The 14,585-nt window shown below is 46.7% G+C and overlaps 2 protein-coding genes across 2 annotated transcripts; one reads left to right on the top strand and one right to left on the bottom strand.

The window, feature by feature from the left end:
- Nucleotides 1-416: 416 nt before the first annotated feature.
- Nucleotides 417-2,918, top strand: hrh2b (histamine receptor H2b). The gene is made up of 2 exons (XM_062455648.1): nucleotides 417-1,415; nucleotides 1,704-2,918. Exons 1-2 carry the CDS (start codon nucleotides 765-767, stop codon nucleotides 2,154-2,156), a joined length of 1,104 nt encoding a protein of 367 aa, XP_062311632.1. The 5' UTR covers nucleotides 417-764; the 3' UTR covers nucleotides 2,157-2,918.
- A 311-nt stretch (nucleotides 2,919-3,229) lies between these two features.
- On the bottom strand, nucleotides 3,230-13,464 carry LOC134016258 (protein mono-ADP-ribosyltransferase PARP14-like). Its single transcript, XM_062455647.1, is given in 18 exon segments — nucleotides 3,230-3,807; nucleotides 3,809-4,074; nucleotides 4,384-4,558; nucleotides 4,663-4,808; nucleotides 4,914-5,540; nucleotides 5,653-5,856; nucleotides 6,248-6,433; nucleotides 6,706-6,768; nucleotides 6,888-7,037; nucleotides 7,138-7,246; nucleotides 8,326-8,547; nucleotides 8,669-8,905; nucleotides 9,097-11,774; nucleotides 11,881-12,111; nucleotides 12,229-12,558; nucleotides 12,733-12,760; nucleotides 12,935-13,044; nucleotides 13,210-13,464. Coding segments are annotated over 18 exon segments (6,024 nt in total). The 5' UTR covers nucleotides 13,448-13,464; the 3' UTR covers nucleotides 3,230-3,783.
- Nucleotides 13,465-14,585: the final 1,121 nt, after the last annotated feature.

Genomic DNA, 14,585 nt, shown 5'->3' with positions numbered 1-14,585 from the left:
CTGAGGCAGACCCATTCATTAACATTCTCACATTCTCTTCATTTAAAACAGTGACCAAAGTACAATGACACGGACTATGCAGATGACACCTTTGGTTGGTATTTCAAAGCAGTGGTCCGGGCCATGTAGAACGTGTTAGAGGCGCTGTTTGAATGAAGGGATGAGTGTTTCTTGATGTGTTACATGGATGGGTATGGCACTGTGGAAGAGCATTTTGACAACAGACAACAGAGCGAGTCTCTTCGGATAAAAGCCTCCACTGAATAAACACATAATTATTACTGTGTAAGTTTGTGTCGTTTGTGTCACAAAATGATTTTTTTAAAGGTGGACTGGTCAACCGTTTTACAAAGGTGTGCCAGTGTGAACTATATGAGTTGTAGGTACAATTAATCTTGTTTTTTCTTTTCTCTCAGGGGAGCTTTCATGTTAAAGGACATCAGTTGTGAATTGAGGGAAGAGAAATGGAGGATGAACATCAGATCACAGATCCATCGTCATGCCAACCAGACTGACATCACACACTTGAAGGACTATTGAAGTCTGCAGAATTCAGAAGGAAGACTGTCCTCTGATTGCGCAGGAGCACCAGGAAGTATTAGTAATCCCATTACCACTGCTCCACCACGAAGGGAAGGGATTGGTCAAAAGGAGCCCTGAGGTGTCTCCGCCCACCAGTCGTTGTGACAGGAGCAAAGACTGACAGGGAATATTCCGATGAGGGGTTTTGAATTGTGACCTCACACAATTGAGGGCGGGACAACATGATCTCCCAGGTTCTCCGTTGGCTGGTGCTGGTGTCCTTCATCCTGCTGACCATTAGCGGGAACGTGCTCGTGTGTCTGGCGGTGGCTTTCAGCAAACGTCTCCATCGCGTCACCAACTGCTTCGTGGTGTCGCTCGCGGTGACCGACCTGCTCCTGGGAATACTGGTGCTGCCCCTGTCTGCCACCCTGGAGCTGCGTGACAACCACTGGCCCCTGGGGGGCGCTCTGTGCAACATCTACGTGTCTCTGGACGTGATGCTCTGCACGGCCTCCATCCTCACCCTGGTGGCCATCAGCGTGGACCGCTACCTGGCCATCTCCAGCCCGCTGCGCTACCCCTGCAGGATGACGGCCGCCCGAGCCGCCCTGGCCATCGCCGCCATCTGGGCCATGTCGCTGGTCGTGTCCTTCCTTGCCATCCACCTGGGCTGGAACACGGCCGACTTCAGCGTGCAGCACCTGGGCCGGGGCGGGGGGGAGGAGGGGGGGGAGGAGGAGGGGGGGGAGGGGGGGCAGGAGGAGGTGGCCGCCTGCCGCTTTGAGTGGAACAACAACTACGTGATCTTGGATGCCTTTGGCACTTTCTACCTCCCACTGCTGCTCATGTGCGGGGTGTACCTCTGCATATTCAAGGTGGCCCGCGAACAGGTCTGTGTTTTGTTTACTAAGATTGATCATATATATATACATATTCATATATCTACATTACATACCACCATACATAAGTCTCTTGTGCAAACAATCCCATATTGTCATATTGTTAGCACAAGAGATTGCACTGTTTTAAGTACGTATGTAATGTTGCGTGACGTCCCAGCCCATTTTTTTGGCATGTTTTCATCCAAGCATTCCTCTCAGAATGACGTGAGGTCTGAGTGAGACGTCCCCATCTGCCCCTCCCATGTCTCTCTGACCCGTGCTGCCCTCTTCTTTCAGGTGCGCCGTATCCGCGCCTCCACCCCCTCCTTCGCCCGCAAGCCCCCGGTAACGGTCGCCACGCGGGAGCACAAGGCCACGGCGACCTTGGTGGTCGTTCTGGGCGCCTTCATCATCTGCTGGTTCCCCTACTTCACCTTCTACCTGGTGATGGGCCTGAGGGGGGAGAGGAACCCTCCAGCCATGGCCCACTCCGTGGTGCTGTGGCTGGCGTACTTCAACTCGGTCCTCAACCCCATCCTGTACCCCTCCCTCAACAGGGATTTCCGCAAGGCCTACGGGGAGCTGCTGCGATGCAGGGGGCCGCGCTTCCGGCATGGGCCCTCCATCCTCCGCCTGTCCCCGCAGAACGGAGCTGCCGTCAGCGGAGGGGAGAGGAACGAGCTGTCCAAGGACAGCCAGGCGCAGGGAAGGGACCTCATGCTGCAGGAGAATAACAACAATACGACATGAGGCCTCCTCACACTGAAGCTGAAACCACCTGGTTATACTCTGGCTCAGTGGTTAGAGCATTTGACTGCAGATCAAGAGCTCGCAGGTTCAAATCCCCTCCGTACCATACAGGCTTTTGGATAAAAGCATCTACTGAATAATTACTTTACACACATATACATGATCGTAATCCATAGCTTCAACAGACCAGTTATTACACTGTGTAATGAAAACAGTTTGGGAGGAAGTCCCCTGTCATAGCTGAATAAGTAACTTGGATAAGTTATCTATCACCTTCCATTTGACTCGAGTTCAGACAACACTGAAGGGACAAAGAGAGGAGAAGAGTCAATATTAACCAGCTGGCAGTCTTATCCTCCGGACTGATCATTTCCCTGGCTAACCTGACGGGAAAGACTGTTAAATGTTTCCAGGAGATCCCTAGTCAACACAGTGCTCACAGACAATGACAGTGAATGGGTGACTACCGTGACGTCTGAGTTGAGTTCAGTGGATACATGTGTGTGTGTGTGTGTGTGTGTGAGTGTGTGTGTGCCGGTGTGTGTCCAGACCGGAGCAGGCCCAGTCAGAGATGATCTGGAAGGCATCCAGAATCTTAGCAGACCTGTATACAAGCACCTGGAAGGTTAACCCTAACCCATTCAGGGCAACTGATTCCATACCGGACACCTGATCAACCTTCCAATACGTATCCCATGAGGGAGTAGGCCAGTATGTTCCACAGAGTTCTCTCACAAATTAAAAATGACTCCAGCGTGACTTGGTCGAGTCAGTGTTTGACTGTATTTAACCTACGTATCTGATTCTGGCTCATTGTGTTTGTGTCATTGTGTTTGTTACCCCACAGGCCTTTGTGTTTCCCTGTTTCATATTGCTGTTACCTGTGTAGATTGTGGCATTTCTGCTATCCAATGTGGCTTCATTTTCTTGTTTTGAAAATGACTGTGACGAAGTTGGATTCCCAGAACCTCAGCATAAACACAGCATCTGAATGAAACTAAGCCAGCAGTCCTCCAGCCAGATAATAAGAAGTGTTCCTGCCCTCTTGTGGCCAAAAGTATTAAAACACACGGTCGGTTTTGAAACAAAAACCTTACCTTTATTGTGGAAATCATTGGGTATTTGTGCATGTCATCTTTTAACAGCATAAGTGCAGGATGCCAATTATTGATGAATGATTGGAGGAGAACAATTTAACGCTATAGAATATATACCTTCCATGGCATTGTCTTAGACTGGTTACCAACACAACCTAGTCAACAGTGAAATAATGTGTATGTATATAATAGTTTCATTCTATATTGTTGCAATTTTCGACAACAATACCCCTTCAAAACCCAATGATTGGCAAAAAGTCAGAAAAATTATCCATTAAGAGAAACTAATATAAACATAATCAAATGTTTCCGTCTGACAGGCAAGGTCAGATACTCTGGCCGCCAAATTAATTTTCCTCCCGATCAGGTCATACATGTTATCTAAGTTAAACAGTTTAACATTCTGTAAAATTGCACTGGTTGTTCATTCCACAAAATCCGCTGATTTACTGTAAATATCCATCTCTTATAAACAACCCACACACCCTAAAGGCACATGGATATGTAAAACATATTAAGACCAACAACTGCTACAGATCTAATTTACTTGAATGTGATCAGGAACTCTGGATAAGCCTGGACATCATTGAAGATCACAAACATTGTTGGGTTAGCCACGTTATCTGTGACGCTGTCGAACAGGTCTGTCGTGCCGCTTTTGGCAGGAGGAACAATCAGCGTTGTGTTTCCCAGTGTGTGATCTCCCACAAGGACCAGGGCCAGGTACATGCGCTTGTGTCCCTGAGCATCAGGTTTCGCGTACCCATTTGCAGAGTAGGCGGGGTCAACCGCAAAGTAAGAGCCGCTGCCAAACATAGCACCTGTGAAGAAGATCATTTCGAGGAGTTTAATACTTTTCAGACTGACTCAACACACCCATCTTCCCCTCGCCTTTAGACTTTGAGCCCCCATTTCCTCAAGTCTCTATGACACATGTAAAACGCAATGAAAGAAAATGGAGCCCGAAGCCATCGATAAAATTGTTAGACCTTTTTCTCCTGATACATCAGCCTATTTAAGTGGGTGAAAGCATGCTCTGAAGTACATTTAGTCATTGAGCAGACGCTCTTATCCAGAGCGAAGTAGCTACTCTTAGAAGCGCGTGAAGACGGTCTTTCAAATATCCTCACCGTGTTGTCCTGCATAGCTGCGATTAAAGCCGTTGTCATTAATCTGACCGATGGAACTGGAACTGGTGCCGTGGAATAGCTGTTTCTCATTGTTGGTGTGCTTGTTCTTGTTCTCCAGGTGTTTCTTCTTTATCTGGTAGTTCTTCCACAGGGATCCATTCTGGACTCTTTTAATCTGCCAAAACAATGGAAGAAAGCGTATCGGTTGAGATGCAAGTCGGTTCAGTGCTGATCAGATTATCTGACAGTGTTTCGGTTCACAAAACCTGATATAAGTACTTTGGTGATGGCAGAGGCCAGCCCTGTCTTCCTAAATTCCTTCTCCACACCGATGTACTCTGGAGATCCAGGATTTAAAGTGACCATCTTCACGAGGGAACCCTTCATGTCTTCCCAATGAGCTGGCAGAGACGCAGAACCATCACCTGAAAAGAAAAAGTAAGTTACAGTAAAACAATTAGAAATGAGTTATTTACAACCATCCCATTTGAGTCCTAGTCTTAGGCTGGAAATAGACTGACATGACCCACCTTTCAGATCTTCTCTATACAACTCAATTTCACTCTGAACTCTTCCGATACGTGATGCTTTTTTGCGGACCACGTCGGCATCGTGGTCCACATTGTGGATCTTGATTCTGATGGAGCGTTTACGTTCTAAGGCCTCCTCCAGGTCAAAGTTGGTGAAGATGTCAAAGGGTTCCATCGTTCCCTTCACCTTGTCTTGGTACTGCCACTCTACCAGCTTGCTCAGGAGTTGGGCCTTCTGTTTGTGGCTCTCAGCCTTCTCCACCCTGTCGATCATTTCTCTGACCTTCTTGTGTGCAGTGAGGACATCTCGGGTCAAACCCTCCAGGCGGATGACAGAGTCTGGGCCCTTCTTCTCCAGACGGACACTGACAGAAAGCTCCTTCTGCAGGGCCTGCAACTCCTCCAAGTCCCTCTGGCTGAGCTGCTGGATGTGCTGACTCTTGACATCCTCATTAGACTGCTCCTTCACGATCAGGTTTTCGATCCGAGCCTTGGCTGCACTCACAGACCTGTGTTTGTCTGCACACAGCTGGAACACTACAGGGTCAAACTCTTCCTGCTGCATGACAAAGTTCCTGGTCTCAGAGCTCTCCTCGCTAGGACCCATGAAAAAGGATGTGACTGAATCTGTAGTGTTGGGGCAAAAGGGACAAACAAACATGAATGCCACAAAGTGTGATCCCAACTTCAAGAAGTCTACAATCATAGTTGTCGATCTATCAGGTTCATACTCTGAGACCTTTCATCTTGGTTAAAAAGCTCTTCTCCTCCACTTCCTTCCCCTGTCTCTTCTGCATGCTCTTGTGGAATTCAGTCAACATGTTGGGCTGGAATATCAGAATCTTCACGCTCTTAACCACGCTGGTGTTCTTTTTCCTCACAAAGTTCACCACCGCGTCCATCATGGCGTCCGCAACTGCAGAGGGGCTGACTCCGCCCAGGCCTGATGAAGACATGGTGATGCACAGTCAGACTAACAGGAAGGGAGACAGACAGATGGGCGAAGATAATTGATCCTTCACCGTGACAGATCATATTGGAGAACTGACAGTGTAGGATCGAGTGAGATCAGGGAATGGTGGGGGGACATACAGTATGAGTTGGAGAACACAAAGGCAGAAAGATGGAAAAGAAGACGGAGAGGAAGGGTGGTTAAGGATGTGGCGGATTAAACCTTCAAGCACACCCACGAATATCATCAGGAACAAGAGTAAAGAGTTCAACAAAGCACAAGACCAGAACATAGACCCCTGTGTGGTGTATCCTAGCAAGTGAACCCCAGAGGAATGCAGCAAACCTGTAACTATTGTGAACAGACTGGTGTGCTACAGTACCTGTTCCAAGGGCGGGGAAAGCCACTGAGGTGAGCTTGTGCTTATCACAGGTCTTAAGGACTTCATACACAATGTCCTTGATCTTGCTGGGGTCATTGTGGCCCATGATGTGGATAATGCGTTTACAAGGGAGGAGTCCCGCCGATGTCATTATCATTAAGCATGGCTGGAACTGTGGAGATTTGACTGTGGAGAAACAGAAAGAATACTTTGTCAAAGGTAAAAGATACAATGTGCCTACACAGTAAACCCAATAACTTCACACATAACTTTTGTGGAAACAGATAACATCAAATTATTGAAGTTAATAATAATTGATTAAATCTATTAAATGATTGTTTTTCTTAAGAGATTAGATTACTTAAATAGTTTAATTGGTTTCCACAAACGTTTAGTAAACCAGAGTACAAATAATCATTGATTGGGTATAATTAAGCACAAACAAAATGGATACTAACCGATCCGTGCACATTCCTGTTCCACCTGTAATCCAGCTGCATCTAAAATCGCCTTTGACACACCTGAAAAACAGAGAAGACAACAAATTGTGGATTGTTAACAACATCATGAACAGAACAATCACACCAACAACACAACTGCCTGTATCCAACCAACAGACATACGGTACATGAAGCCTCACCTGATTTGAGACTGAAGTCCTTGTTGGAGGAGTTAATGATGACATCACTGCTGTCTTTGGTGATATCTCCCGATGACACTTCAAAGGTCAGGTGACCCATCTGCATGCGGTACACGCCGAGAGAGGCTGATGACACCTGTCCAAAGAAAGCTGTGGAGACAAGAGATGAGAGGCTAAATAGGTGAGATATTCAAAAGGAATAAACAAGTTAGAAAAGTTGAAAAGAAAAAAGAATTTCAATCCAGTTTACCAGGAGACTGCTGTGATTTGTGATGGGGAGAATTGGAGTGATGCGATTGGCCAGATGAGGTTTCCATCCGACTTCCCTGTGCCTGGCCTTGGAATTCTCTGCTAAAGCACTAATGAAGAGGGTGTCAATTATTCATTATTAAAAGACACATACCTAATCAAAATTCACCATGACATTAATTCAATTAATGTTCCGTTGTACGGTTTAGGCTGAAATTAATTATTTTCATGAACAGATTGACAAAGTTTAGGCTGTGGCAATGAAGTTCAGGTTAGTAGTTAGATAGACTTTTGATTTAAGTAAGGGGAGTGCCGAACATGTTCTGTCGCCGTTTGACTTCCTAAACAGCTGTGTAGATGTTTTTGTAGTGTGTCTCGCGTAGGCTACAGCGTTGCAGTGAGCTACACTGGTTTGAAACCACAGGTAATGATAATTTCACCCACAAATCGTTTACTTGTAACGTAATGTCATAATAAATCCTACAACGAAAATGTATTTGTGAGGAATGTTTATTTTAACGATTGAAAACAGATGCATCATAGACCACTGTAGTATGTGTTGCCCGGGCAACAAAGGCTAATGTCATGATGCTAATGCTTCAGTAAAATAGTAGACTACCGTTTCCGAAAGTAGATGTACTTCCTTAATAATATCAGCTTATATTGTACATTACACATCACAATTGTGTGTCATATCACAAAGTAAAATTTGTAAATAGTTATCACCCTGGCCTCTTTGCTTGTGGCGTTTCTGCAGCTGCCTTGCAGTAAAGCAGTTAGCTTAGCTATCTCCCAGAAGTTAACGAGCTGCTAAACTAATGTTCTGCTAGAGGTAGTCACGCAAGTTTTCGTGACGTTAGTGACGTAAGTAGCGTCATTGACTGTGGCTAGCAAGTTAGCCACCGTTAACTTCACTTTTCGACACAAAAACTTAATTTCTACTTAAACCGTGCAACGGAACGTAAATCCCAATAGAAGCAACTCAATCGCTACCAAGACGAAACTTTTGACACCTAGGTTGTCTATGTAGGCCAAATATTGACTGAGTTTTAGGGGGGCAAAAAGAATAATAATAATATATATGTGAGAGAACAAAGGTTGTGCCATTGCCGAAGGAAAAGCACACCCAATTCCAGAACTCTGAAGAACATTTAAGAACTATTTTAAAAGAGACATTTTTCTAACTCACATCCACAGTTTGGGTGTCAGTATGATGGACCACAAAGGCCACCTCACACAGGTACTCTGGGTTTGTAGTCCTGCTGAAGGTCTGGACCTCCTGCAGCATGAGGCTGGACACCAGAGACCTGGGGAAGCTCATGTTACCCGTGCCGATGGCAGGGAAAGACAGGGACCTTAGTTTCAACTTCTCAGCCTCCTTTAGGCAAAACCTTATGATCGTCCTGAGTGCCTGAAATGACAATGACATGCGGTTATTGTCACCCCCCAATGACAATACAATATGAAATCTGTTGAAAAAGATAGCTTCCAACTCTGTTCACAACAACTAATCTCAAACATTGTTTATTGACCTCTTCTGCTTGGCCAGCCCCATGGTCCCATGGTGGACAGACTGCATGGAACACCCGCCTGCATCGCAAGTTGAAGCCATCAGTAACCAGGACTTTCCCATAGGTCAACCTGCCACTGCCCGCCTCATCTCTGGCTGCTGATTGGAGCTGAGGCCCAGCGGCTTGAAGGATGGCGTTGGAGACGGCGCCTGTCCCAAGGTCCACGTTCTCAGCGATGGTGTTGACGATGATGTCAGTCTGGTGGGGTACAAACAGAAAGGTCAGGAGGATGACATCTTGCTTCAAAACATCAAAAATGTGTCCATTGCACCCGACAGTCACCATGCATAGTAAAATAGTATACTAGCAAAAATATGTGTGCTACTTTAATTGTTATTAAGTACTGTCTGCCATGCCACGAGGAGGCGGTCATGAGGAGGTATACTCACATGTTGCTCTTGGATATTCCCCTTCCTGAGAACGATCTTCATTCCTTCTTGAGTACGCTTGGACTGCAGGAAGTCCTCTCTGTCTTCCCTCTCAAACTGCCTGTCTTGGCCTCGCTGCCCAGAAGAGCCTGCAGCCTCTTTGCCTTCATTGTAGCCTCCTCTACCTCTCTTTCCTCTGCCTCGGCCTCCTCTGCCTCCTTGTTCCCAGTCCCCACCTCCCCATGATGACTGTCCTCTGCCTCCTCTGCCTCCTTGTTCCCAGTCCCCACCTCCCCATGTTGACTGTCCTCTGCCTCCTCTGCCTCCTTGTTCCCAGTCCCCACCTCCCCATGTTGACTGTCCTCTGCCTCCTCTGCCTCCTTGTTCCCAGTCCCCACCTCCCCATGTTGACTGTCCTCTGCCTCCTCTGCCTCCTTGTTCCCAGTCCCCACCTCCCCATGATGACTTTCCTCTGAATCCAGGATGTTGGTGTCCTCGTTGTCCCCTTCCTCTGTATCCAGTCCCCCGTTGAGCTCTCTGTTTTGGCAGGTCCATTCTCGGGTTCCGGTCACCAAAGACAGTCTGGATAGCGTTCGCCATGGCCGTCACTCTTTTCGCATCGTTGTCAACCAGGTGGATCTCAGCCAGGGAGCCATAGTTTCTTTCGGTGTCACAGAACTCCCGCACGGCTTTGGCGATGGTGTCGCTGCAGATGTCCAGAGGAAAACCGAATATTCCAGAGCTCACGGCGGGGACCGCCACCGACGAGCAGCCCATCCTCTCCGCCGCGCTGAGGCTCTGTGTCACAGCCTTCTTCAAACGACACACGGCTGTAAAGCGGTCGGAGTCTGTGAAGCGCGGGCCAACTGCATGGATCACGTGTTTACAGGGCAGGTTTCCTGCGTCTGTCACCACAGCATCGCCTGGACTCAGCTGTCCGTACTTGCTAATGTGATCATCACTGAGCTTCTGAAGCTGTGGCCCGGACGCACGGAGCAGAGCTAAAGCCAGACCACCGATGTGTTTCAGATCCTCATTGGCGGCATTGACCACGGCGTCCGCTCTGAACTTGCAAATGTCGGCCATCGTCACCGAGACGAGGACCCCGCTAGCCGTTCGAACTTCACAGCAAGGTGAGGTTCGGAAGCCTTTGTCTTCATCTTCACCCTCCTCCTCCTCCTCCTCGTCATCCAGCATGTGATTCTCCTGTAACAGCACCACACAGCTGTATTCCCTCATCACGGTGGGTAAGAACATACTGCCCTGCTCTAGAAAGTACTTCTTAGCTCCAGGTTTCATGATTTTCAGCTCATCGGTGCACAGATCCGCTGCAATACTCCTAAAGGCTTTCATGACTTCCTTGACATGGAGTCGGGCTCCAGAGATGAAGATTCTAGGTCTTCTAGGATCAAAGTGAACTTTGACCTCATCAGGTTTGGCAAAACGTTTCCAATCCTGTGATTTGTTGTCCTCAATGAATTTAGCCACAGCACAAGACTTAACACGGACAGACTCTTCAACCCGCGAGTACTTCTCGACAAAGTCCTCCAAACCGCTGCTGACTTCCTTTACCGGCTCAAGGAAACCAGACACAGTGATTCCAAGGCCGCTCTCTAGATTGATCACCACAGTTTTTTTCTTGGATGTGTTGCAGGAGTCGAGTAGTTGATTGTTCAGTGTCTTCCATTCGGGCATTTTCAAAACCCCCTCGTCTTCAATGTTGATGTGGTACAGGGACAGCACCCCTTTCAGCCTCTTCTCAGCCTCTGTCAGGGCTCCTTCTGAGCTGCCAGTCAGATGAATCCCCCTACCCTCGATATGGTACACAGCACTGATGCCCCGCGAGGTGAACAAGTCTTGTGACATCTCCATGTAGTCCACAGACTTCAGGAAGTCCACAAGAACCGGGTCCACATCCAGCTGTTTCTTCTTCATCTCAAGCTCCCTCTCCAGGATCCACATCCGCACCTTGAGCACCTCTGCAGCCAGACCTGAGAGAACCAGCTTCTTGGTGATGTCAACGTAGGAGAAATGCATCTCAGCAGATATGGCTGCTACTGCCTTCTTAATTCCCATTTGCTGCAGGATGTTGAACTTGGCAGGAGGCATATCTACTTCCTCTCTTATACCATCCGACTGCCTCTCGATCTTGCTCAAGGCTTTCCCCATGCTGTTCTCCACAGGACGCTTTAGATGTCGCAAGTTTTCCTCCAGTCCTGCGACGGTCAGAGTCCCTCTTGAGAAATCGGGGACTAGGACAGCATCCTGTTTCACCACAGAGCGGATTTCTGTCTCCACTGCTTTCCAAGCTGGTGCATTTGTTGTGCACTCAAAGGCGGAATATCGGGCGAGGATGTTACAGAAGGCATCAGAGGCGTTGTCTTTCCATTGGTCGAGCTGTTGAGCTGTTAGGCCTCGCTGTCTGATTAAGGATGGTAGAGGACTCAGCCTGGCCTCTGGAGAGTCCATGTTTACCTGACAGAAGTGGGTCTTCATCTGGTCATCGATGACCGAAAATAGTTTCTTCATGACCAGGAATTTCCACACGGCAGGGTGCACGCCCTTTGTGAAGGCGTCTGGCGTCTTCCACAAAGGGCGGTCCTTACCGTACAGGACGGTGCCTAGTGACTTGTAGTATGGATACACATCAACTTTGACACTGCTGATAACGTTATCTCTCTTCAGAGTTTTTACTGCCCCTGAAATAGACAGAAGTTTTGTTTGTTTTTTACAGCAAATTACAATTGACAAGACATAGGACTTGTATAGGATTTATCCCAGTGAATCACTCAGCAAAGGTTTTACCTTTTGACTCCTCAAATGTCACAATGGCCGCATGTTCTTCTGGGATGAGGGTGCAGTCCTTCACTTGGCCCCCCCACCTCTCAAAGTAGAGCTCCAGCATCTCTGTATTACAGAGGGCAGGGGTGAGGTTCTCCACTCTGACACACTGGACCATCTCCAGAGGCCAGCCAGTCAGACCGTGCTGCGAGAACTTCTTATGAGTCTTGCTTTCATCCAGAAACCGGCCAACATCTGAGAAGGAATACAGAACAACAGTTGTTGAAATTTAAAACTAGAATTCGCATTAAGGCTTGTTCGCCATTTAGTGTGTTGCCAGCCAACCTAATGCTGTTTGACGCAGTAATGTACCGTTGGGATTCCTGAAGGTCACCACTGCAGTGTTTATCTCAGAGATGAGCTCCAGATCAAAGTGGTCTTCATCCAGGTGACCGACACTTTCCACTATCATTCCCAGTACTTCCTTGGACATGGTGTCGGGTATTCCCTGGAGGACCACAGCAGTGCTCCGAGGAATCCCCTCTTCACCCACAGCTAGGCCAGCATCAGGACCAGTTCCAGGCCCAGCACCAGCACCAGCACCAGCACCAGGACCAGGACCAGGCCCAGTTCCAGGCCCAGCACCAAGCCCAGCTCCTGTTCCAGACATGCTTTCCAAGTCTGGAGGGTCCACCGACACATCTGGTTGAACAATATTCAACTTTGTTTAGATTTACACAAAGTTTAAGAGTAAAGGTTTTAATTAGCAAGAACAATATAAAAAGGTATACACTGAGTTAAAATAATTATACACTCAGGAGAAAGTTGGCATGTTCTGGACTGGAACACTATTCACTACTACAGAACATGTATTACCTGATTTTCCATTATTTCCTTGATTAATCTGAGAAAGAAAAACATTTACATTTGGATGTTAGTCATTCATAAATGGCACAGGTGCAGTCTATCTTTCAGTGGCATAAAAGTTTAGGGTGTGTTAGGCTACAGTATGTTTCAAACAAATAGGCAGGCCTAAACAGTTTCTGTCAGTGCGGTTTTATGACTAGGACTCGCTCACCGATTCCGGAGATGTCTCTTGGTTTCCGTCCGACAATGAAACGCGTAGCTGCACTGTCTCCTTGTCTATGGTAATCTCATGATTTCTTTTTTCAAGGACGCTATTCCTCACTGTAACAACAACACGTCATTTTTAGCTACGCAGGGAGCACGTCCACGTGACCAATAAGAAATGAATAGTATTCGTTTATCATAGTCATGTCAACCATCGTTGTCCGGTAGGTTTAAATAAAGGAAGATGTATCAAGGTAATTAAATCGAGGATGGCTTTCTTACCGTCTTCCGATTGGAAAAAAACTGTCGCTAAGTTGGTTTTCAGATCATCGTATTGTATGATGCAGTCCCCTCCACACGACTTCTTTTTACTTTGAAAATAAATGTGGAGCTTGTTCTTTACCCCAGCAGAGACGGCAGTTTTCCAACTTCCCTCTACCGTCAGGGGGAAAGGATGTCCAGCCATTCTTTCACCTCGCAGAAAGACTGAGCAACTCAAGCGTCGTCTTTTGTTGTACATCAAGTTGTGAATCTGTAATTTCAGTTTCGTTTCAGGTTGTTATGACGAGGAAAAGGTTTGCCAGGCTATGATGTCGGCAAGCCTACAGGCTAATAGTTGACCTTTGTATACTGGATATACGGTCTACAGATTATTACGCCTATGTTTTTTAATGATAAACAAACTTCGGTTTAGGCACCTTTCGTAAAGGAATAATCTTTTGTTTTTGGTTATTTTACTGTGGAAAGGATTTGAGATGTTGAAATTAGTAAGAAACCATGTGTTATTTCCAAGAGCTATAAATTAGGATTAACAGTCATTTTATTTCAAAGACTGTTGTTATAAAGCCAACAGTATTCTAAAACAACTTGATGATTTCCTGTTGGGTTAAAACTAAGATTCCTAATGTAACCAGCAGATGGCAGTATAGACTGTAACAGACCCTAACGAGACCGAGAAAAGCTTTCGCCTTGCTCTCCTGCCTCCTGCATGTGCCTTTCACAAATAAACAGGCAAGAACGATCTTTTGGTTTTGTCTCATAATAAAATCTGTAGTGTTTTTCCCTCAGTCTTTTCTCGGAAAGGGTGTGATCTTTAGTGTATAATGTGTATCCCCTCTGTAACTTTTGCTAGAAAAGAGCAGACATCTCCATATGATCTCAGGTTGTTCATTGTGAAAAGAACACAGAAAATAACACACATTCTTATTTGGAGTCATCACAGAGCCAGTACCACAGAGGTCACCATATCTGACAAGCAGCAGCATTCAGAATATGTGACCCCACTGTAACTGCTTGATAAAGGAGTTTGACTTCAAAACATTGTTTGGGGTAGTTATGTCACCCTTTCCCTAGAAAAGAGCAGACATCTCCATATGATCTCAGGTTGTTCATTGTGACCAATAGAACACAGAAAATAACACACCTGATGGCAGGACAGACCCTTTGCATGTTAGGGGAGGGGGTACACATTATATCAGGTGAAAAAACGGCCTGATATAATGTGTATCCCCTGATTCCCCTCTGTAACTTTTACTAGGAAAGAGCAGACATCTCCACAAATAAACGTATTTATGTAGATAAATGAGTCCCTTGTTACTATGGAAACCCCTGTCGAGGGGTTTAAGAGGTAAATTCAAAGTGCAGCAGTTAGACAGAGT

The sequence above is a fragment of the Osmerus eperlanus genome, unplaced genomic scaffold (assembly GCF_963692335.1).
Source record: "Osmerus eperlanus unplaced genomic scaffold, fOsmEpe2.1 SCAFFOLD_226, whole genome shotgun sequence".
NCBI lineage: Eukaryota > Metazoa > Chordata > Actinopteri > Osmeriformes > Osmeridae > Osmerus > Osmerus eperlanus.
The sequence above is the reverse complement of the archived record's forward strand: the minus strand, read 5'-3'. Positions and strand labels throughout refer to the sequence as shown.